The following is a 25737-nucleotide window of genomic DNA, read 5'->3' on the forward strand; positions in this document are numbered from 1 at the left end:
CTGAGACCCAGTGGATTAACCAGAGTTGGGGATGAGAGATCCACTGGAAGAGGAGTCTGGAAGTGGAACAGCATATGCAAAGGCCTCAGGCAATATCACTCCTTCCAACTAAGAACCAACTTGGCAATCGCCTTCCTTTCTGATTAAGGTTCATCTTTTTTTCATTTGTTTGTTTACTTCCAAGTTCCCCAGAGAAGGGAAGAAAGAGTCCCAATGCTTCAGAGAAGATCACAGCTCTGAAGGGCAGAATGACCTGGAGCAGAGATCTGTCAGCTCATTAGAGGGGCAGCATCTCTTACAACAACAAAGGTCAAGGATACCGGTCTCTGACAGGCAAGGAGGAAACCTGAGATTCAGAAAAAGACAAGGCGGCTCACTGTGCTGTTGGGTTTCACCCATCAGAGGGCGCTAAAGTAACAGAAGAAATATTAGGGCAACCCTGCATCGGATCCCTGAAAACTTTCCAGGGCAATGTCCACATTACCATTTAGAGCTGACACCTGGTTCAGGCGATGGTGCTCAGGGAGCTAGGGAGCATTTCATGTCTGGAAAGAGGACACTATCAACAAACACTGAGGGTCCAAAGATCTGGAGATTATAGTCCGACACTGATCTCTGACCCTGATCCTGCTCTTTTGCTGAGAGGAACTCTTAGCCTTTCTCCTTCCTTCAACTAGCAGTACCTGAGGAATGGCTGGAGGAGACGTTTCCTACCTTCTAAGGACACAGAGGGGCTACCTGGAGATTCAAAACCAGAGCACAGAATCCAAGTACAAGAGAAAAAAGCCTTAATGGACGATCGAAACATAAAAAGTAGCATCATATCAGGTAAATGGTAAGTGTTTAACAAATATATTTCAAATATTGAATACATCAGTGATCTCTCATGAAGATGAAAAGAAAATAAGCCTGGAGACAATAACTATGGGAGACTTTGTGATGTGTATAGGATGCGGGGAGAGTCTTGAAACATGAGTAAGTTCTTAGGAGATGAAGGAGGGCAACCCCGGTGTTCCATGCAGAGAGCGTCCCTTGAGAACAGATCGGTCCGTGTGCACACCTTGGATCAACCTAAGTCTTGTTCAAGGCAAGGACCCTATATCTTCCTGTTTTTCTCCCCCTCAGCTTTGTTTTATTTTTATTCTCTATCCTAATTACCTAACATAGTAATATTTTTGATGGATTTGCTCTTTTCTGACCTATTTCATTAAATATTAAATGCATGATCTCTTACAGTGCTAAGAGGAAGAGGGGAAAAATATACAGGTTCTATTTTGGTTGAGTATAAATATTTTTCTGTCCTGTTCCTGCATCAGAATGTGGCCCCCCGTGGGTATCGCTGAGCCCTCTAGGAGTCCCAGCTGTTGTCTTGTACCTGCTAAGTTCTGCTTGTCAAATTCTGTCCATTTCTGAAAAGCATGAGGTGGGGAGAGCAACAACAAGGACTGCACCTTTTGCAAAAAGTCAGCCTGACCCCCCTTCCTGTGAAAGCTCAGGGACTTCAGACTGGCAGCTAAAGGACTTCATGGCTCCAGCAGCCATTCTGAACTCCAGTATAATGAAGGCATGCAGGTCAATTACCCATCTGTTTGTGTTTCTATTGCCGTGAATTACAGTATCCATCGCTGACAGCTCATTGGAGTGGAATGAAAATAAGACGATAATTCACCGGGTGAAACTGTGCAGAAAGGGCGAAAAGGCTATGATCTCATTCAGAAGTTCAGCCCTGTCTCCACGACGGGTCATTTGCGCTCTGGGAAATGAAGAAAGGCAGCTACCTGGGGGCGGGGAAGGTGGGTGGGTTCTGGCTCCCCCTGCTGGATGGAGTAACCTTTTACTTTCCCAAGAATCGTCATCTATACTGCGGGACCTTAAGGAGCCGACTTGGAATCCTTGCATGAAAGATACAGGTAAACAAAGTTCAGCACCATAGAATGGGAACCCCTTTATAACGATCAGAAATTTGGAGGGATAACACAAGGTGCCTTCGTAGATAGAAGACTCCCCACCATTGGAAGCGCAGAAGCAGAATTTGAAAGCTGACACTGTAGGAGTGTTCCAGAGAATGAGGGTTCTCCCTTTGAAACAATTACACAGCCCCACCCTCTGAACTCAGATGGGTTCATGTGACATGTTTTGGTCAATGAAATGTGAATGTAAGTGATACACGCAACCTCCAAAATGGAGGTGTGAGAACGAACATATGCATCCACCAGTTTCTCTTTCCCCATCTCCATAAGAACAGCCACGCTCAATTTAGAGGCCGCCACTTTTCTCCAGATAGCTGTCTTTCTTCATTCCATGAAGCAGAATCACTGCTGACTTGTGACCACGATGTAGTATCAGTAAGAAATGAATATTCACATTTGCCCACCACTGGGATTCAGGGATTGTTTGTTAGTACAACATAACCCAGCCTATACTGACAGCTACAAGAGGTGATAAACTGGGGCCCATAAGGCAAACTGCCCTACAGCCTATTTTCACAAACTAATTTTTTTGGAAATCAGCCACACAGATTTAAGTATTGTTGACAGCTGCTTTCACATTAAAATCGAGCAGTGGCAACTGAGACTGTGTGTGACCTGCGAAGCCTAACATATTTGCCATCGGGCTCTTTGCAGAAAAAGTTTGCCAGCCTCTGTACTGGTTGATCATTAAGAGTCATTCAACCTTGATTTTCTATGAGTCTATTTGGTGCTGTTCTTATTTCAATTATTAAGCAAAGATCAGTTAAGCATCTATTATGTGCCAGGCACTCCTTTAGGCCTAGAGAAAAAGCAAAAAATTAGAAACAAAATCCTTGCATTCATGGAACTGAAGTTTCAGTGAGGAAGACAATCAGAGAAGGATTTAAACTGCCAAAAGGGATTGGGGCAGAGAGACTTCTAAATAACAATTTCAACAGCACAGGGAACATAGTACCTTGTAATAACCTGTAGTGAAAAAGAATATGAAAAGGAATATATGTATGTATATGTATCACTGACACATTATGCTGTACACCAGAAACTGACACAACATTGTAAACTGACTATACCTCAGTTAAAAAAAAATATTAAAAAGAGACAATATGGTCTAAACTATGAAATCAGTAAGGATAAGGAAGCCAACATACTTTTTTCCCAGCATACTTTAAAAATTTAATAAAATTTCAACATGAAGATACCCTTGAAGCTTTAAGAAGAGGTTAATTTAATTTAAATCTAAGCGTCTTCATAGAATTCATGATAAAAATGAAATGACACCTGTAAGACCGTGTTCCCTGATCCCTAGATCAGCTGACGTCTGCAGCGTCTTTTCTAACCTGTCTCCCTTTGCTTGCTGCATTCTGCACCGCCACTACCTCTGTCTCCCAAAGGTGCTCAGTTCTCTGTTCAGATTGTGACTCCAGCTCCAGCTCTTATTAAAGCCACGGCCTTGGGAAGTTAAGATTGAAGGCTCAACTTCTCTGATGCTCACTTTCCTCATTAAAGCTTCCTTTGCGGGGCCGGTGTAAAAGCTAAAAGAAAAGTTTTATATCTTGATTGTAGTGGTCTCTTGATTACGTGATTGGATATGTTTGTCACATTCCTAGAACTGCTCTCCTCAAAAGGGTGGATTTTTCTGTATGTAAATTATACCTCAATGAATTGGAAAATAAAATCAGTTCTGTAACACGTGAAGCTTTTAGTACATGACAGCTGATCAACTCATGTCATTTCACGTCCTCACCCTGTTTTCTACTGCCTTCCCTGCAAGCCTTCGGCAATCTCAGGCACCCCCTGTGTGGGCAACCAAACGCGCCTTGCACGTATCTTAAGTTCTAATAGACCACGTACCATATCACATCATGTGTGTTTATGGTCTTGTTCCTCCTGGTCTGTGAGCTCCTTGAATGCAAGCAGCAGTCACCTCATTCACTTCCTGTTTCCTTGTCACCTAGCACACTCGTGGGTCCCCAGTAAATGAGTTTGCAGGAAGGTGAATTTAGAGAGAACGGGCTTCATTCATAGAGGACGGTGGGTCTCTGTTCTGTGCTTAGCACACCCCCACCTCCAGATCCATCCCTCCTGAGCACAACCTGTATCACTGTTCCTACCATCATAGCTGGAAACCTGGAGCTATTTTAACTTCAGCTCAATAGCAGGAGACGGGCTCAGAAACATCTGAGTGAAAAAAAATACACAAATCAAAAACACATCCTAAGAGAACAATGATGCTGAAAGGACCTGACCACTAATCTCAGCACATATTTTGTTTGGGATCCATTGCTGTAAGTTATGATTCTTGAGGACTATACTCACCTTTCATATTTCTTTGTATCTTTCTACAATATCACGCACTGTACTAGATCATAGTTGGTGTGCACAAGTAAAACTGCTCTCCCCCTCCTTCTCTTGTCTCTGTGACATCAATCTTATGCAAAAATTCAGTCCATATTGAATCTCAACATCCACAGCAAGGCATTGAAGACAATGAAACACAAAGCTGACATGGCAAAATCCCTTAAAGAAGCTTATAATCAAATTTAATAGAAGAGGGAAAACCCAGACGCAAATGGACAGGTTGCAAGATGAAGTTAAAAAAAATGCCATAAAAGAGGCGTAAAATGTCCTGAAAGAGGCTTCTCAGAGGAGGTGGCATTTGGAGGAGTAAGGGGCATGACGCTTGCCTGAAAGATGGGACATCCAATGCAACAGAGAAGCCACATACGCTTTGAAGACTGTTAGCCATGCAAGAAGGCTCCTGGCATAGAGGAAGCCCTCAGGAAATTGTCATTAGGTTGAACCAGTCCGGTGTGGTGTAGAATGAGAATCGTAAGAATTCAGAGAACCTGGAGCGCTCTAGGGGCTGGGTGATGTATTCATTTCATCACTTACCCATTCACTTATAAACTCATTTAACAAATATCTTCTGATCACTGTGTACTAGGTTCTGTACATCATGCTAGAGACAGAGATGGCCCCTGCCAATGAGGAATATATACTCCAGCTAGGGAGTCAGATTAATAATAGGAATGATTACATTATTGTGTGACAAATCCTAGGAAAGGAGGGGGGCAGGGTACCTAATAACCTAAAATCCTAGGGCAGAAGTGGTCGGAGAATCTCTTCTGGGAGAGGTGGAAGTCCAAGAGTTGGAGAAAGGTGCAAAGTAATAAAAAACAAACAACAAAAGATGCACATAGCAAAACGTAAGAAATAACATAGGCCTGGAGTAGGGATGCAGGTACGCATGGGATGGGGAAGATGGCAAAGTCAAGAAGACAGGCAAGGATTTGCTTAGGTCTACACCTTGTACCAAAATCAGAGACTGTGAAGGGTTTTCAGCAGAGCAGTGACAGTATTTGATCTGATTTGAAGAAGAGCAGACTGGTTGCTTCGATGGGGATGGATTGGCAGGCGTGATCAGAATCAGGAAGGCAGGTTTGATAATCTCTTGGCCCATCCATGTTACTGTAAATATTTCATTTTTTTTTAATAGCTGAGTACTCCTTTATCCAATCGTCTGTCAATGGAGATTTAGGCTGTTTCCATGTCTTGGCGATTGTAAATGGTGCTGCTATGAACACTGGAGTGCATGGATCTTTAATTTAAATTAAGAGTTTTCTCCAGTTATATGCCCAAGAGAAAACGGTGCTGTACACCGGAAACTAACACAACATTGTAAATCAAGTACACTTCAATTTTAAAGAAAAGAAGGCTGGTTTGACGATAATTGCAATGATCCAGGGAGGAGAGAAATGATGATGGGAGAAGGTGAACCAAGACAGGGGTAAAGAAGGAAGGATTTATGATGAAGGAACGGATGTTTGTGTTGGGCACTGAAAGATGGACTGAACTCAGAGAGAAGGGAGGCCATTTAGGTCATATAGAGGTTCTGAGTGTGTGATTGATAGGAGTTAGAGCCTAGTCTGGAAGGAGCTGAGGTTTTTAAGAAGAGATACTGGAAAAGAAAAAATAGAAAGGGGGAGGAGGAAGAGAAAGAAGGAAGAAAGAGAAGGAGGAAGAGAAATGATTTCAGATCAATAAGTGAAATGAGCCATTTGAACGTGACTGCTAGGAGGAGGTGCTCAAAACACAGCAGAGTCTCAGGAGTCCTCCCTGAGGTGCAGAGTGTAGATGATGCCTGAAATTGTCAGTCTTCCATCCCACATCTCCTCACTGACCAGCCTCCCATCTTTTCAAGATCTTTTTACTGCACTCTGGGCCATCTTTCTCTTTTGGAAACTGAGGGTGGGCTGGTGACCTCACTTCTTTTTCACTGAGAAAAATATCATATATCATTGAATCTAAGATGCCATTTATTGTAAAACATACCACTGTTTTGTGTACATCAAGGGAAAAAAATACCCTGCCAATTAAACTATGACATGCCATCAGTTATAAGAAACATTCTAATTTCAGAGATTAAAATCTGAAGAATCTTATAACAAATCTACAAAAAGTTATCAGAAGTTCAAGAGAATGGTCCCATGACCACAACTGTGAATTGCGCCCATCTGTGGGCTCATAAATTCTCCATCCCTTCAGTAGGTATGAACTTGCAGGAGCTCTTCCCTAAGGCAAATCATCTCAGTCCTGTACCAGATCCTATTCATGCTTCCCTGCTCAACTCTGACTCTAAAAGAATCCCTCTTGCTCACAGAATCAGTGTTTCCCTCTCTGAAGATGACTTCCATCAGCATATTAAAGTTTTGTTGCTTCTACATTAAAAAAGAAGAAAAACTCACAGACCCCATGTCACCTTCTGCTACTGTGCCATTTACTGTGAGATTCCTCTGTAGAGTTTGCTATGTCCCCTGCCTTCACTTCCTCTCTTCTTGTTTTCTCTTGGGCTCACTCTACTCAGGCATCCACTCCCATAACTTCATTGAAGCATCGTTGTCAGGGTCACACACGACCGCTATGTTGTGAAATCCACTACCCCGGTCTCAGTGGTCATCTGACTCATTCTGTCAGCAGCATTTGACACGGTTGACAAAGACCTCTGTTTTGAAAAACCTTCTTTACTTGGTTTCCAGGATCCCACACACTCTCTTGGCTCTCTTCTCACCTCCCTAGTGACTCCTTAGCTTTCTTTCCTTGTTCCTCACTATTTTCCCATTATCCCAACTCTTTGACATTCAATTCCCCACGGCGCAATAGGATTTAAGGATTGTATTCCTTCTTTTCTCTGTCTACACTCTCTCCCAAGGTAATCTCATCCAAACTCATATCATTCAATAACATCTCTCTAGTTTCCCTTGACTTTCCAAAAGTCCACTCAACATATACGTTTGTATATATAATAGACTTCTCCAACCTAGGTTCAAACCCAGTTAGGTTCAAACCTAATCCCTTCTGTCCCATCAAAATGAGTCCCTCCCACCGTAATCACCGTAGGCAAAGCTTTGGGGTCATCCTCTGCTTCTGTCTTTCTCTCACAAGCATTTTCTCAGTCCATTGCCAAATAATGTCAGCTCTACTTAAAAATATACCCATAACCCAATCACGTCTCACAACACTCACTGCTGCTATCATGGTCATGGCCACCATTTTCTCTCACCTTGCTAAACGCTATAGCCTTCTAACTGAGTTCCTTGTATATGACCTTGCCCCCTAAGTCTTTTCTACATAGCAGTCGTAGTCATTCATTTAAAATGTGAGCCAGGTTCAGTTACTCCACTGCCCGAATTGGCAATGGCTTCTCATTTCATTCAGAGTAAAATCTAAAGTCTGTTCCATGGTCTACAAATTTCTACATGACCTATTCCCTCACTATCTCTCTGATTGTTAAAGGAAATACATTTCTTTGTTTACATGTTTATTGTCTGCTCCCCCAATGCCCACACATTAAATACAAACTCCAAAATGATTGAGGCTTAGCTTATCCACTGCTCTACATGCAGCTCTTAAAATGCCTGACGCTGATGGTCAACAAATATTACCAAATGAATAAGTGAACGTATGAATGGATACATTTCTGGATTATCCCTAGATTTCAGCAAAACATTTTCTCTACATCCCTTTCCGCATCAGTGAGTTACCGAGGCAGAGGTCTGCTCTCCAGATGTTCATCTTACCAGATGGATACGAGATTAAATTACATGACAATGTCAGTAAAACACCCAATGGGCTTTGTGGAGAGAGAAGTATAAAGAAGTTTATTTTTATAAAAAGTTATCATTATGCCATTAGCGTTATTACAACCAGTTCGGCTGTTGCTGCTTTGACTACAAATAGCCTCTGTGCATTTCCACGGTCCGTTCTTTCTCATTTCTAGTCTCTTTCTCCAATCCTCCTCTTTCTTTTTCCTATTTCCCTCCACCTTTGCCCTGTTTTGTGAACATTTTATGAAACACCACGAAGGGAGTGTCATTAGAGCACCATTCATACCATCCTCAATTTATCAAAAGAGACCTCTGCAGAATCTCCCCGGTTTCCTCATCTGCAAAATGGGGATATTATTTATACCTTCCTCATAGGAATGCCGTGAGAATTAAAAGTGCAGTAAATGCAATTACATAATACAAATAAATGTAAGTTAAAATAAGAAACAAATATGTGAATGTACACAAAATAAAAATAAATTAACACAGTCCCTGGCACACAAGGAAGTGCTTAATAACCAGGATCTATTATTTCTGGTTCCTCTGCCCTCAGTCCACACAGCTTCCCTTCTAGCTGGGCTGGACCATCTCCTGCTCTTTTCTGCCTCTGCTTTATTCATGATCTCTCTTTGTAGAGGATGTCAAGATAGAGCACATTATTAAATACATTTTTAATAGCTGCATATTATGTACCCAGAAACGCATACATATAAATCGTGTGTACAGCTGTATGAATTTGCGCAAAGTAAACACACGTGTGGCCACCCTGATCAAGAAACAGAACACCATCAAGACTTCCAGAAACCTCCCTCATCTCTCTTCTATCACTTCCCTCCCCATCCCTCCTCCCCAGAGGTTCTGGAGCTCTAAAACAATATACTTGCTTTACTGTTTCTGATCTGTATAAGAACTGGGTAAGAATGGAATACAAGAATGAAATCCCACAGCGTGTCCTCTTTTGCATCCAGCTTCTTTTATTCAGGGTTACACTCATGAGATTCTCCCATATTGTTGCGTAAAAGGGTAGTTTATCCTTTCTCATTTCTGTGCTGTGCCCATCGTATGACTGTGTGACAAGTTATTTATTCATTTTCTTGCTGATGGGCATTTGAGGCTATTTCCATTTGGGGGTCTATTTAAAAAAAATTCTATGAACATTTGTGTTTCTAGTGAACATAGGTAGCATTTCTGGTGGGCATATTCCTAGGAGTTGTAATTGCTGGGTTGTGGGGTGGGGCCATATTGAGTTTTCCAAAGTGACTGTATTAATTTATTCTCCCAGAATCAGTGCACGTGAGTTCCCACTGTTCCACGTTGTCACTCCTTGATTTTGTCGGTGTTTTTTTCATTTGAGTCAAACTGATTGCTGGGTTATGACATTAAGTTGTTTTAATTTACATTTTCTGAGTTCTAGGAAAGTTAATCACCTTTTCAAATGTTGATTTGCCATTTTGATATTCTTGCTTGTGAAGTGCCCGTTCATGTCTTTCACCCATTTTCTTTTCTCACTGGATTGTCTGCCTTTTCCTTATTGGTTTTAGAGGTTATTTACATTTTACATGAGAGTTCTTTGTCAGGTACATATATCACAAATATTGCCTTCTATTCTGTAGCTTGAATTTTTATTCTATGAATAGCATCTTCTGATGAACCAAAATTCTTAATTTTAATATGGGCCAATTTGGCCTTTTCCTTATACTTTGTGCTTTATGTGTGTTACTGAATAAATATCAGTCTATCCAAAAGTCATGAGATATTATTCTTATTATTTTAGAAGCTTTTTTGTTTTACCTTCCACCAGGAGAATATTTTTCCTCTTGTCTGTGATTCTTCTACCTAAACAAACAGAATAAATTACCTCCTTCTCTGAATCACTGTAATAATAAGCCTTTCTTTTACTATATTACGTACCACCTTGAATCACATGTCTTTTCTGTCCGTCCTCTCTATCTTATCCTTACATTCCATGCATCCAAATATCTAAATCTTTTATGATATTTTCACTAAATCTCAGTCATGATGCCTCCTAAGTCACTCCACGATTGGTCTGTTTCTCTCCATCCCACCTGCTACCTCCACTGTCTAAATCTATGACATCTCATCTTGAATTACTGCGGTCACCCTTAATTAACAGATCACCAACCTCAGATCTACTCCTATCTAATTAATTGACCACACAGTCACCAGAGCAATCTTCCAAAGCATCAATCTCTTCCTGCTACTTTGTTTTTAAAAATTCTTCCATGGTTCCCATTCCTCTCAAATTCATGTTCAACTCATTAGTGTGCTGCCTTCTGGGATTGGAAAGATTATTTTGCCTTTCTGACCAGTGATGTCTCTGCTTTAATCTCTTAAGGTCGCTTCATTTCCTTGAACGCCCCTTCATAAGGACTCTTCTCCATATCTATGCCCCTGCCCTCTCTTCCCTCTTCAGGGCTAATCCTGTGCATCTTTTTAACAAGAAAACTTTCCTGATACTATGGGGTATCAAAGAACCCTCATAGCTTTTCTCCCTTCAAACCCATTACACATTATTATTTGTTTAAGCCCATGGTCTCGGATAGAGTGGGGCAAAAAGTATGTCTGTCTTGTTCACCACTGTGTTCTGGTGCCTCGCTTGATGCAACATGAGTTCTTGAAAAACATTTGCTGAATTGAATTGACCTGATTTGTGCTCATACGTCCAGCATCTAGCAGTGGATCTGGCACATAGTCAATCTCAAAACATTCGGTGATTCAGCATCGTCACAAAACTCGAGAGTCAGTGTTGAGAAGGATTTAAAGATCACCTACTTCAGTCACCAACCCAACAGAATGGTGGTTAAATAATTTCTGTCACATCCCTAGCAAATGTCACCAACTTATAACTCATAACAAAGAGTCACCATATACATCAGCAGGCCATTCCAGGGTTGGGCATTAGAAGATCTATTTTATACTGAGTTTGAAATTATACTGAGTTTTATTCCAGTTAAAAGCTGGGATCTTTGTAGTATCTCGCAAGTAGATCAGGTTTGGCCCATTTTATCCATATTATTGAATCTGACTACCTTTCCTGTAAGACAGCCCTTTGGGTATCTGCACACAAGTCCTTTTGCTCCAAGTCAACCTTCTTCAGCTATTCATCTTATAAGACATTCTCCTTCAGTTTCTTTACGACCCTCCTGAAATGTGTGTCTTGGACTTGGACCCAGTCCTCCAGGTGTGCTCTGATCAATCTAGACTAGAACAAAGCTGGCATTTCCTTTTTTTGTGTGACTAGCATACTTCTAATAATATACTTAATGGCAGACCTGGATTTTGGAGGATTGAAGATTTAGGCTTATACGATAGGTGCTTATTGAGAAAAGGAATCCCAAATTAGATGAGAACGTGAATATTTAGAATGAGAAAAGTTGGGGACTTGGAAGGCGAGGGAGCCCTGGAATATTAAGTTTCATTAGCTTCCCAGTAAATCAGCTTCTAAATGTCCCTAAGATCTTAATAACTTCCTAGTGACATCCTGTTAATCCGTCTAAATTTGCTCCAATTACAACTCACAAGTCTCTCCACCTCCTACTCGCACAGCAGGCTGACCAGATGCCGAGCGGAGCTATTCGTCCTGGACTCCCACGCTGCTCTCAGTCCACAAGGTCACTGTGGGCATCACAGGAACTAATGCTGAAAATCCTGGCGCCCCCCCAGGTAGGTCTGTCTTTCTTACTCCTGTCTTTTCAGGCATTACCAAACCCATGTCTACTCTTTTCTCCACTAAACGGGGTAGGGCTATTCTTCATGTATTTGAGGTTTCATTTTGTTGGCTTTTGTTTTAACACTTAACCAATTTCTTGGCCTGGATTCCCCTGATGGGTTTTCATTCACTGCTCCCAAGTGACACTACCAAGCCCGCCCTGCACCACTTCCCAACCATCTTCTATATCAGGAGCATGAATCAAAGAGCTGCCAAGGAACCAGAATATAAAAGTCATGTTAGGCTTTGCTTAGCTCGACCTGCCAATCTCAGAGTGACTTTCCTCCCACTGACATTCAGAATCCCCTTTAGCATATCCCTCTCCAGAAGGTCACATTTTCAGTTTGCGCAAAGTTAAAGCGTGTCTTTTTTCTCCCTGACTCTAAAGTTAATGCACGATCGTGGTAGAAAAGTTTGAAAAGAAACTGGAAGCCTAAAATAAATCATCTATAATCTAATCATGCAGAGGTAACCTTTTTTAACATCTCCATATATTTCCTCGCAATGTTATTTTTTCTTATCCTGTTACATTAAGATCATGCCACACGTTCAATCAGAAACCATCGATTTTAAAATTAACATTATATCAAATAATTTTCACATATCTTGGAAATTCTTTATAAACAACCTAATATTATGTTGCATGGGTGCTACATAATTCATTTAGTCTCCTCATGTGGAGAAATTGAAATATTTACATTGTTTTGTGTTTTTTTGCTATTATGAATTATGCTTTTTAAAACAGCGCTATCAATAGTTAAAGTCTTGCCATTTTTTCCCCCCTACAATCTCCTCTCCTCTTCATGATGAATTAATCAGGATAAAATTACTATTTTTAAAGAGTATATTTTCTTTAAGGTCTTGACTATATATGGAGCAAATAACATGGACCTGACATATAATAGATATTAAACAAATACAAATATTTATATATATCAACAAATCAATCCTTATAATTATTACGGTTTCACTAGCAATGCCTAAGATGATTTGTCTTTGTATATATTCAAGCCAGCATTAGAATGTTCTTATTTGTAAATTCTGCTAAAAGCACATATGTGTGTGTGTGAATACATTGATGACCACAGACGATTAACAAATAAGGAGAAAGATTACACAGAACCAAAAATTCTATAAAATTTCTTATACTTCTTGGAATTCAAATAACATCTGCCAAAATACATTGAGAATCAAACACAATAATGTGGGAAGTTCAGACACTACGATATGAAACTTTAATATATGTTAGATCTAGAGCATCTATAAATAACACTGTTTAGACACTTTCATCAAAATAATCAGATAAAGCTCACATTTCCATACTTCATATCTGAAAACTAATTAATAACCATGAATTTAATGTCCCGGACATGTTAAAACTTTAAAAAAGACATCATGCCATAACTGTCTTAATTTCCATATTTGCAGTTTTCGCTGCTTTCTCTGCCTTTCATCTTCCTCATTCTCCCTCCACATCATGCCTCCTGATGCCCACCGTCCCTCCTCCCCCAGGCTGCCCCACCCCCGCCTCTGGTCCCACCGTTTCCGCTGACATCCTACCTCGAAGGTGCAGTTTGCTCTCCGTGCTTTGCAGAAGAACGGAACTCACAGAGTCCAGATTGTCATAGCTGTTGCAGCCCAGAGGCCCAGTGCGTGTCTCTGTGACCTGGAGCGGTGACAAGGCGACAGATGTGAGACAGGTGCCCTTGTCTGGGACAGATCCTGGAGAGTCAGCCCCAGCAGAACAAAGGCAGCAGAGAAGCTCTCCTGGCCTGAGCCAACGGCTGCTCCTTGAGCCCCCGGCCTATGCCAAGGACCGTGCCTGTCACCAAGCGGACAACCGGAGAGCAGGGCAATCTAGTACACAGACCGGAGCCAGGGCACCCGGGTTCCACCTGTGCTTGAAGGCATATTAAGCAGAAGCACTAGAGTGTGTTTCCAAAGCCTGGGCTTTGGAATTAGGGAGAATCAGTGTTAAATCCTGGCTGGGCCATTCATTTGCTGTGTGACCTAAGGCAGTCGCTTCTCTACGCTTCTGCAACCTGAAGCTAGTAAATCCTTTCCAGGAAGGTTGTGAGACTAAACCTGAAAGGTTTCAGTGCCTGACACGTGGCATGTGTTCAATGGCGGGCATCTTATTACCAAAAGTCTCCATAAACTGTAATATGCATTATCAGTGAGTGCATATGCACAATTGTTAGACAAGAGCCCTAAAATGATTCCCATTTTCCAAAAAAAAAAAAAAAAAGGCCAAAAAAATTAGCAAAGAGCACAGTCCGCTCCACTGCAGACAGAAACACCTCAATGGTATGATGGTGTGTTTCTAAAACATGGTCTTACAGTAATTGAGGTGGTGGACAAGAGAGGAACATGGAAATCTGAATGCTTTAGTATGTAAAGAGGATTCTTCATCTCTGTAGTCTTCACGTTCCATGATTTAACACAATCGCTTATAGGACTGTTCTGTGGTTTGCATCCAGCTCTAAAGACACAGCGCTGATTGCTTAAGGGAGTGATGCCTTGGGACAGAGCCACACTCATCCCCAAACACCAGCTCTGCCTTTTTCCAGCTGCGAATCCTTAGGTCAGTAACTTCCCTTTCGAAGCCTCAACTTCCCCATCTGTAAAATGTAATACTGTTACCCACCCTCATTGTAAAGGGATCGCATTTTTGAAGAGTTGAGCACTTGGGAAACAGTATGTAAATAGAAGGCTATTAGGCTGTGCTTTATAAAAAATAGTTGATTCTTTTTTGTATAGAATAATAACATAGTTGTTGTTCAATTAGAGTCAAAACTACTGATTCATTTTGCTAAAGACACTCAGGAAAGGAAAACCATGGGCAAAACCTTCCCCCTGGGCCAGCTGCTCATCTTAAAGCTGGCAGGGGGAGTAATTCTAGCCAACAGGGTTTCGAGGTAGGGTGAAGAAATGGCTAGAAACAGACTCAAAGCCATGGAAAAGAAACAGTTATCAAAGGGGGAACTGGGAGGGATAAATTAGGAGTTGGGGATTAGCAGATACACACTACTGTATATAAAACAGATAAATGACAAGGACCTCCTGTAGAGCACGGGGGAACTATATTCAATACCCTGTAATAGCCTATAATGAAAAAGAATATAAAAAAGAATATATATAAAAATGTATAACTGAATCACTATGCTGTACTCCAGAAACTAACACAACATTATAAATCAACTATATGTCAATAAAAAAGAAATGGCTAGAAAAATCCAAGTCCCAGATTGAGTGTTGAGGACAGTACCACTGCAAGAATGGTTTCTTGAGCGGCCTCTGTGCGGTTTCTCTGGGAAATTCCTTGTAAGGAGGCAGACTGTACTTCCAGGACGCACAAAAGAGGATTATCTTCTGACAGAGCTTCAATATCGCCATTCCGCATCCCATCCAGTGGGGAGAGAACCATTTCGTGCTAATGAAAACCAGGCCTTTGCTTCACTCGGACTCCGATAGCTTCGTAAAGATCTGTCTCTCTGTGCTGAGTTCCCGAACAACATAATCCCCCCAATATGGGTGATTCTTCTCAGATAAGCTGCCTCTTTGTTTGTCGAGCTGATTTATTTCTCTCCTTCTTACCTCCCACATTTTTCTCCTCTCCTGGTCAATTTTTGACTCATCTGCCTGAATCTTCGCTAACGCTGCCCTGCAACCGCCACCCCTTCACACACACACAGACACAGACACACACACACAGACACACACACACACGCTTTTGCCCTAGAGAGAGCTTTTCAAGTCTTCATCTCAGGCTAGGTCTGCATCCTTTTCAGAAGAAATTAGACTGAAGATTGAGGAGTAAAATGCAGGTATAATCTGGTTTAAGAAAATAGGAGATGCAAAAAAAAATCTTCATTGAAACCTTCTGAAGAACTAATCCTTTATATCAAAAATGTCCTTCTTCATTCTCTTTATAAAGGTAATCCCTGAATTTACTGCATTTAAAGTGGAGTTTTTTGGTTTGTGTAAGGACCTATGCCCTAAGGCACTGAACTGAAAGTCTACAGCCGCTCTTTCCAATGTGGCCATTTAAATTTAAATAAATTAAAATGGAAAAAAAAGTACCCTTGTACATGTAGTTTCTCAGTAGCCACATGTGAAGTGCTCCGTCGCCCCATGTGACTGGTAGCCACTGTCTTGGCTAGCAGAGCATTCCCACTGTCTTGGAAGCGTCTATTGGTGAAGAGGAGCATGCATCCACACGTGACAGACTGCCTGATTTATAAATAAAGTTTTATTGAAACACAGCCATGTCCATTTTCTCCCATATTGTCTATGGCTGATTTTGTGCTCCAGCAGCCCAGCTGAGTTGCAGCAGCAGAGATCATATAAACTGCAAAGCCTAAAATACATATTATTGGCCCTTTACAAAAAATATCCACTGACCCCTGGTCTAGAGAGTAGAGTTCTGGTCCCTGTTAACATACTGTCTAGGTGTGTAACCCTGAGCAAAAGTCTTTAACCCCTGGACCTCAGTTTTTCCATCTGTAAAATGGAGGAGGGGGATAAAAGACACAAGGGTTAACGGGTTACTAACCGAGGTTAGTAATTACTAGGTTAGTAATCTTAGGTTAGTCACACAATCTGACTCTTGCGAGCTCTGTGACCTTGTGAAAAAGATTTACCCATTGTGGCCTCAGTTTCTTCACCTAGCGAGAGAGCCTGGAAATCACCCACACAGAGCTCTAGGCGTGAAGGAGTTGATAATATACTGTTGGTAATTATGCCATGATCACAGGGCCAGGACGCCCAGTGATTTACTCATTCAGTACACGTGGTCCCCTAGTGACGATGCTCAGGATGCCGCCTGGCACTTGACCACCTCGTTCAGAGCGCTTGGCAGGGGGCACTGTCAGCTCCATGGGCATGCAGCCAGGGGTTCCCTCTGCCCACCGACTCCCAGACTACCCCTGCTGCATGCTGCTGTCTTAAGAACCTGTCCCCTAAAGCCACCCTCAAGCCGTACCTTGATTGCTCCAGTTGATATCTGGATCTCGTGGAGCCTCCTCATGGTGCCATCACGGTCGACAAAGTAGGACGAAGCCAGCTGGTGCAGAGCTTCAACACTTTGAGTGGCATTCCCTGACTTCCTGTCCAGGCGGCTTTTGTCCATGTACATGGTCAAGGCCTCCTCCCCTGCACGGAAAAGGAAAGGAGCTCAGGCCGCCTATCGAGCTTTGGGATGGGAGAAGAGACTCCAGGGCTTGGATGCTGAAAAGAGCTTCAAAGCTCCCACTAATTTCACCCAGATTTTCCTTCTGCCTTTGAAAATCAAGAGCGCAGTGAAAGAGAGCCAGTCCAGACGTGGCTGTAAGCACCAAGCTCCATGAGGACGAGAATCCTGAAAAAACTCAGTCATCAAGTCCAACGCCTACCAGTCCACTTCACAGCTCTCACCAGCATCAGCTCACAACACAACTCACTTCCTCTCTTTGCGGCTCGATCTCTTCTGTCAAATGATGGATTTGCCATAGAGGGTCCCTTCCCATTCCTTCCTCCTCCTCTTTTGCTTCCTTCTCATCATCCTGTTTCTCCTTTTCCTTCTCATTTCTCTCCTCTTCTCTCCCCTCCGTCTTTCCTCCTTTCCTTTTTCTCTTTCTCCTTCTGCTACCCCTTCCTAGACAAATGGATGGAAGGATGGATGGATGGATGAATGGATGGATGGATAGATAAGATATAGTTTAGACACAGATACAGATAGACAGATAAGAATAATGAGTGTGTCTACATAGAGGAAAAACTAAACTGTCAGCTCTGTGAAGTCAGACACTCTATATTAGCCACTGCTTTATCCCTGTACAAAGCCCAGTATTTTGCATATAGTAGAGAGTAAATAGTTAATATGTCAATTTTTTTCATTCACTCAGTAAATATTTCTTGTTATATCTGAGGAGAGAGGGAAGATGACAACAGTTAGGCACCGAGTGAGAGAGAGAAATATAAAGTGTTACATAATTTATTCCATGACGTTTTCCTTAGAAACACATGTGTAGATTACTAAGAATACTGACTTACGGTGCCTTTTATTTTGGATAACAAGATGCTCCACCAGAACTTCAGGCAGGAAGCACCCACTACACCACCTCAATGGTCTGATCCTTGTGCCTCTGGTTTCCCCTCTCGACTGTGAACTCGGGGACATTTCTTAACCTCTCTATTCCTCAGTGTATTCATGAGCAAAGTCAGAAGACAAGCACCTACTGCGCAGAGCCATTAAGAAGAATACACTAATGAATCCATGTGAAGCCCTGACGCCAGTGTCTGTTCGTGGTGGCAATCAAAGATGGCTGGAAGTGGTAGTAAAAAGAAGTTTCTAGAACTACACCCCCTGGCCTTGAGCGCACAGTAGGAGCAAGTGACTTATCCTTTCTACACTTCAGTTTCTTCATGGGTAAAAGTGGGGACACTAACTGTACCTACCGAGGGTGTGACAGGATTAGGTCAGTTAATCACATAGAGGACCCGAGCCCTGCCCAGCGCACGGTAGGCACAGCGGAAGTGCTCGCTCCCACTGTCCAATTACCGCAAAGATACCAGTCGTATGAGATTTATCCTTACATCGAATCAACCCAGTGCACTAGGACAGTCAGAGAACAAACACTGGCGATACTTTCTAAGGACAAAAGCTGATACCTAAGACAATTGGAATTTCTTTAGAATGCTGATGATTTTTTGAGTTGAAGGGAGAAAAACAAAAAATAATTTACTTTTGAAAGATTAGTGGTAATCCTTGGAAGCAGGCCCTGTCCTGACCCACAGGCAAACTCCTCTGCCTTGAACCCCTCCAGGATGGCCCGAGCACACCAGTTCATTGTCATTCAGGGTTCCTCACAGGCAGCCCCCAGCCTGTCTTTCCAGCACCGGCTCCCTCATTGTGTCCCAGCCACACCCTTCCTTCTGCCTCCATCATTTAGTCTTGCCAATTTTCTTCCCAGGCTTTTCTCGACTTTCTTTTTTTCCCCTGTTGGAATGCCATTCTGTCCCTCCCCAAAATGTCTCACTGTTGAAATCCTATCCAGATTTCTGAGTCCAATTCAAATGTCACCTCCTCTCACTACCCCTCCTCCGTCCTTGACCCCTGCATCCCCTGTGCACCCTTCAGAACCTGCGCAGCCGTCCCCTTCCTGGTGGGTTTTCCCAGCCACTCCCCAACCCTGAGAGAGATATGGTCACCTCTGTCTACCCCTCTCTAGTGCGCCCATTCGGTTTAGCTCAGCAGGCACGTGCTGGGCGCTCTGTGCGTTCTGAGCACTTTGGCAGGCATGGGGGACAAATGAGTAAGACCTTGTCCCCATTCTGGAGTCCCTGGCTAATGACATGGATGCTGTCCAATACAGGAACCACTGGCCAAGTGTGGCTACTGAGCTCTTGAAATGTGTCCAGTCCAAATGGAGACGCACTAGATGTGTGAATTACCCAGTAGATTTCCAAGATCTGGAAAGTATTTTTTTAAGTAAAGTATCTCATTAATAGTTTATTCACTATGTGTGGATAGTTTCTGGGATATATTATCTTAAGTAAAACATATTGTTAAATGGATTTCCCCTCTTTTTCTTTTCACTTTTAAAATGTGGTTGGAGAACATTTAAAATGGCGTAAGTGACAAGTGACTCACACTTGTGACTCATGTTATATTTCTATCAGCCAAGGCTGGTCTAGGGAGACAGAGACATAAGGGGATCATTTCAGTCTATGTACCAGATGAACAGTGAAGGCAGAGCAATACATAGAGTGGATGTAGTCTGGATGAAGGGCACCTGCCTCCCTGTTGATAGTCTGGGACACAAGACACTGATGATCCTGTCTCTCCAGCTGCATCCATTGCCCATCTCTAGGGATGGTCTATCCTGCACACGTGTGCCCTGTTTTCCCTCATTGTTGGGACTCTGCTTTTCTGTTTTCCTCCTGGCTGACCTCTACGCATCCCTCAGGTGCCACCTAAGACAACGCCTCCCCTGGGAAGCCTTCCCTGAATCCCCCACTGCTTACTTAAACTAAGAACTCTATCCACACACTGTCACGGCCTCTCTTATTTCTCTGCTACGCTACCTGTCACATTTCCTAGTGGTGGCTTGTTTAATAGCTGGTCTTCAGGAGGAACTCTGTGCAGTCAGTGAGTATGTACAAGTCTTTCGTCATTTCCCTGTCACTGCCTAGCACAGCATGGGCATGTATTATGTACTTAACCAATGATCAAAGAGGGGAGGGTGTAGCTCAAGAGGTAAAGCATGTGCTTAGCATGCACGAGGTCCTGGGTTCAACCCCCAGAACCCTCATTTAAAAAAGCAATGATAATAATTAACTAAATAAACCTAATTGCCTCCCCTGCCAAAAACAACAACAACAAATGATCAGGATGTTTGTGGGTGAACAGATAAAATATGGAAGTGATCCTGCTCTACAGTGTTTACTGCGTGACCTCTCTGCCACAACAACTAGACTGGAATCTTCTAGTAAGAGGTTCAGCACCATCAGAATTGGTCTCTGGGTTCCACAAGCCTAGACTTGGGTGCAGAATAGGAAACTCAGGCTTCCCATGGCGCCTTCATGGGTTATACTAGAGAATGTGATCGTCCACCCTTTGGAGTCCACAGTGACTGGAATAGATTTGGATTAAAAATGACTTTCTATACAATAAGACTGAGTTCCAGGGGAGGTGAGTGGTGGCCTGGGGGAGCAAGGACTCTGTCTGATTCTTCTGTATGATGTTCCCGATGCTTCTCCGAGGTCCAATGAAGAGTGAATATCCAGCGATCATTTGATGGACAGATGGATGGATGGGGAGAGAGATGATTAAATAGACAGATGAACAGAGAGCTAGGTGGAGAGGCAAGTGATTAAATAAGTGAATCTGTGTTAGAAGTTAGAGCCAGGAGGCAGAGGAGATAAATAGTACAAGTGTCAGCTCGGGCTCTCCAAGGGGCCCGTGCAAAAGAAGGTGAAAAAGCCCAGGTCCCTCTGGGCTGAGAACCGGCGGAAGGAAACCTTAGATCAAGAGGGGTTAATGGGCTTCTTGCTACATTATTAAGACTTAATTTCTTGTTTATTAAGAGAATGTTCTGTTTGGAGTTGCCTTCCCATTTGGGCATTCCCGTAAATTGCCTCTTCACCCCACACAGGCCTTTGCTCAATCTCTCAGTCCTCTGGGGGCTGTTTGCCTTATTCTCTGCAGCTCTGCTTCTGGAGGGGAACATAGTGGGACTCGGACACACGGGATGGGGGAGGAGGTGGGAGCCAATCATTTTTCCTTTTGAGTCAACAGGGGGCACTGTTCCCAGGTGGGGCATGGGGATGTCTGGATGTCAGGCCCCTGGGGCATCTCTCCTTTCCTTCTGAGCCCCTGTGACTTTATTCTCAGCCTTCCTCTCAGCCAAAAGGAGATCTCCCAAAGCACAGGGTGGGGAATCATGAGCACACACACAAACACATCCGCAAGTACAAAACCATGAGCTCTTGCACATAAAAAGACACTTGTGCAACAGACATACATTCACATACGTGTGCAAGCTCCTATACACACACATGCATACATTGCATCCATATGCATGAGTGAGTCCAAGGCGTATGCATGTGTGCATCGCATTTGCATGTGTCTGCACATACATTAACTTTCATCCAAGCACAGGCACGCGTCTGTGCACATCTGTCTACGCAGGTAGGCAGGCACCCTCATGTGTGCGTCCAAGCTTCATCACAGAGATCAAACAGATGCCCCGCCTCCAAGGTGTCTCCTTTGGTCCAACATATGACCTTCAGAGGGACTAAGGGAAATTACTCTCCCTGTATTTATGTGTGTCATCCCAGATCCGTATTTTTTCCCTTCACCACCATCCACGTGAAATCACTCATACCAAGTACTTCATCAGTTTAATAGATTTCACCCAAAATGTGAGGATTCCAGTGGAAATGTCTCAGATGTCAGCCCTCCCACCGGCTCCACTTCCTCCTTCTCACTTCTTCCCTCTCCCTCGGGAGTCAAAGGAACTCCCAATACGTCACAGATTAAGGATCATCTCTTGTCGTCTGACTGTGCCCTTAGGAACTCACGCGACACCTCAAACAGCTTATCAAAGCGTTTCTTCTAAATGAATACGGTGTTCTTCTTGGGAAAAATTAGAGTGAATCCAATCCTCTGTACCTCCTTGTATGTAGATGGAGAAACTGACAGCCAGAAAGGAAAGTGAGTTTCTCCAGGTCCTCCATTCATCGAGTGAGCGGTAGAAAAGGGCTTTAATCCTGAGTCCCCCATTTTTTTATCCTCACTAAATAATAACAACAATAATAGCAGCAATAATACTAGTAACAGTATGTTAGGTGCCGAACACCGCACCAAGCCCTTTCGAAAGCTGCATTGTTTTGTCTAATCTTTACAGTAAGCATGAAGTACTATTATTATTTCTATTCATAAAAGAGGAAGCCAAGGCTGACAGTATTGAGTAGACCTTCAAGGCGACACAAAACTGGTGAGAGGCAGGAGGCAGGACTGAAACCCAGGCAATCTAACTCCAGAGCCTGGCCATCCTTTCATGCCCCGCAGCCTACCCCCTCCCTCTTCTCCCATTGCGTAAGGAGGCTCTTAAACATTTTTCCAGGAATGAGTGAATGTAGGGATGCTGTGACAAGGACCTCAGCAGAGCTGCTGGTACACTGTGTTCCGTCAACAGTACATCCTTCCCCCTCCCCTGCCCCCACTCCTCCACGCTGAGGATGGAGGGAGCACTTAGGGCTTGCTGTCCAATACTGGAACTCCGCCCAAAGCTTTGCATATTTTAAAATGTTGTGTTGTAAAAACAGGAGAGGAACAAGACTCTGTGAATAATTCACCACCTCGCCTTGGAGAAATTAAAAATATACTTCACCGCAAAAGAAAAAGTCTTTGTTACTTGGGACTTGCAGGGACTCAGACAACACAGTTTCTAATGGAAGATCTCCATCGGCCCCAATAATTGTTTTTTTTTTCCAAGGGAAAGGGGAGGTAGGGGAAGTTTAAAGAGGAGGGTACAAGTTAATGCCACACTCTGACAAAGTGATTTCATTTCTGCTTTATAATAGAACAGAATTTATACTACACGATTTAACAAAGTCTCACTTAATGCCTGACTAGCAACAGGCAATGAATACATGTTGTTGGATTGGGTGGGTTGGCAGGTGAATGAGTTGGTTAAAGAGATGACAGGTGTGGAGTCAAAAAAGTAATGTGGGATTTGTGGACAGAAAATTCTAAGTTAAAAACTTAGTTTTGTCCCTTACTAGCTATATCTCTTATAAGACTCTGCTTCCTTATCCATACAACGGGGTTAATATAACTTAACTTACCATTTCGGAGGACTAAAGACAATGTGCAGAGCCTACCATGGGCAAATACTCAATAAGGAGTGGCTAATATGAGTAGCTAAGTAGTGGATAGGAATGAGTGAATTTGTCCAACAAATCTCTCCACATCATCAAAATTTTAATCTCATCTTCTCTTGAATTATGTACTGTGTGCTCAGCCTGGAAAGCGTCACCATCTTCTTTCTACCCAGCCAACTCCTGTTGAACCGAACTGCCACTTCCTGCACAAAGTTTGCAATGACCACTCCAGCCTACAGTGCTCAGCCTTCCTCTGAAGGAGAGCAATTCTTGTCATTCTGCCTCAGTCTACCCCGCCCTGCCCTCATCAAAGCACCGATCTTGTTTAGCTGGCTGAGGCTGTATCTAAATGCAGCTCTGCAGCTCTGCAACTCTCTGAGCATGTGGCACGAGTGCTCCACTACCAAAGGGCCTTTCTCAAAATTCAATGGACCCAGTCATTGTGGCAGAAAACTGATGTCCAAAGGAGTGTAGCTCATAATATAAAAAAGGTGCCTGTGGGCAACACCGAAAAGCACCTAAATGCACCAGTCTCTACCATTTCCCATCTTCTTTGCTTTTCTTTCCTCCCTTTTATCCTCCGCTCTTATCCTCACTCCCTTAAAGATCAATTGGACATGATGGGGAGGGGAGGGGAAAGCCGAGAAAAGTGGAGCAATTAGTCTGCTTTCCTATTAACCTACTCCAAACCCACAGAAGATACAAAGGATACGCCGTTTATAAAATAACCTCAAGTTATCAATTCCTAAAGCAGACTTAAATAAAGCCACTTCTCTAAATAATATCTGAAGTTTAATTATTTCCCCAGACTAGACTACATTCCAAAGGAACTAATACAATAATAAGATTAAACATTTCCAACAAATTGAGCTAATTCCAGGGTGAAGCTGTGTTTCCACAAAACTGAGTGAATTCTCAGGTTAGACTGTCCCAGGAGATGGAATCAACCAAGCAATGTGGCTTATCTGGCAATATATGCTGTTGAGTGATGGACGATGGCAAAGGTGTTAAGATGGCTTTGACCCTCGGGCATCCTGCACTCCCCTCCATCCCAGGCTCAAAGTCATGACAAGGCTGTGGTCCAGTGGCTGTCGACCTACCTCCCAAGGTAGCAGAGATGAGCAGGTGGGTGCCGTACTTTTTGATGATGGTGTCGATGAACTGCTGAGTGGTGGGTCTCCTGCCAAGCAGGCGGATGCTCCTTTGAAACTCTGGCATGAGGGGCACTGGATGACGGACCAGGTCTCTCCTCTCGATGGCTGTGTTCCTCACCTTCCAACGGGCAAACTCCCTGGGCAGGAGAGATGAGTGAGACCCTCAGCTTACCACCTCTACCCACAAGCCAAACTCCACCCAACCATCCCATCCAGGCATCTCTCCTTAGGTGAGAGAGTGCCCACAACTGTTTTCAATATGCGTTAACTGATACTTCGATCGGCCCAACAAATGTTTATTGAGTACTGCTCTCGTCACTGGCTGCTGCAGTGAACCAGAGACACGATCATGTTCTCAAGATGCTCACAGAGCATCAGGGATGCAAAGTTCACTGTCGTCTAGTTGCTTATTCATCTCCTGCACTAGACCGTGAGTGATACCATAGAGATGGGATTTTCTTAGGGACATGGTATGTGTTTCATGGTAGAATTCATAAGAATGCTAGCTGGATGAATAAATACACAAAAGAATAAAAATAAGGAAGGCTGTGTAGCAATGCATAAGAAGTAAGGCACAAAGCAACTTGAACCCTGCTCTAAGACAATTTCACAATCCAATAATTAGCCCAGAGCTCAGTTTAATTCAAACTGTCCACATGCATTCATTGAGCAAGTACTGTTTGGAAGAAATCAAGCTGTGTTCTGAAGACCATGTGAGGAAATTTCCACTCTTCCCTTCATTAATGGCAGAGAAAATCAACACTGAAGAACACTGAACTTGGAATTCCAAACTCATGGTTTTACTCTGCCTCTTGTAAACTGTGTGGTGTGATCTTGGGCAAAGGATGTCACTTCTCTGGAGCTACATTTCCTTATTTCTAGAATCCAATTAATATTATTGATTCCCATTGCTGATGCAAAGATGACATGAAACATGGGGTGTGAAAATACCATTGAGCAATGCCAGGCACTAATCCAATGTGAAAGTTTTATAACTTTTATTTCCTCACACATTCATAGACATGTAAATCATTAAAGGTTCATGGGCGATGAATGAGGGGCATGCAAACCAAATGTAAGTAGACATTTAAAGGGCTTTTGTTCAGGTGGTTTTTGCTTTAGTAATGACTTCTTTTCCTACCAAAGATGGACTGCCCCCCTGGAACAAGCAGCTCTCCGACCTGCCTGAGTTACAAGCTCCAAGTCCCTTGAGAAAAACAGCCAGCCGAGAGGACTTAAGGTCAGCCCAGATAAATGATGGGAATGAGAGTTTAATGAAGAGGTCTCTCCCTCCTGCCACAAGATGGGAGAGACGGATGAAGGAAGGGGCACAGAGCAAGAGGCAGCAGGACAGGGTGGGAATCATGCTGGAATACGTCCCAGTAAGTCGGTGGTGGAGTCTGACCCCT

General features: G+C 43.0%; 1 protein-coding gene and 1 long non-coding RNA gene across 2 annotated transcripts in view; one reads left to right on the forward strand and one right to left on the reverse strand.

Annotated features, from left to right (window-relative positions):
• Positions 1 to 25737, reverse strand: part of BRINP1 (BMP/retinoic acid inducible neural specific 1) — a 158863-nt gene that overhangs the window by 35500 nt on the left and 97626 nt on the right. The window contains exons 3-5 of the mRNA XM_072960010.1: positions 24275 to 24465; positions 16789 to 16958; positions 13365 to 13470 (exon numbers count right to left, since the gene is read on the reverse strand). Coding sequence (XP_072816111.1) covers positions 13365 to 13470; positions 16789 to 16958; positions 24275 to 24465 — 467 coding nt within the window. The remainder of the gene's footprint in view (positions 1 to 13364; positions 13471 to 16788; positions 16959 to 24274; positions 24466 to 25737) is intronic.
• LOC140696148 (uncharacterized) lies at positions 524 to 25541 on the forward strand. Its single transcript, XR_012072233.1, has 3 exons — positions 524 to 835; positions 11642 to 11758; positions 25475 to 25541. It is a non-coding gene; the product is annotated as an uncharacterized lncRNA (long non-coding RNA).

This window comes from Vicugna pacos, chromosome 4 (genome assembly GCF_048564905.1).
Source record: "Vicugna pacos chromosome 4, VicPac4, whole genome shotgun sequence".
Lineage (NCBI taxonomy): Eukaryota > Metazoa > Chordata > Mammalia > Artiodactyla > Camelidae > Vicugna > Vicugna pacos.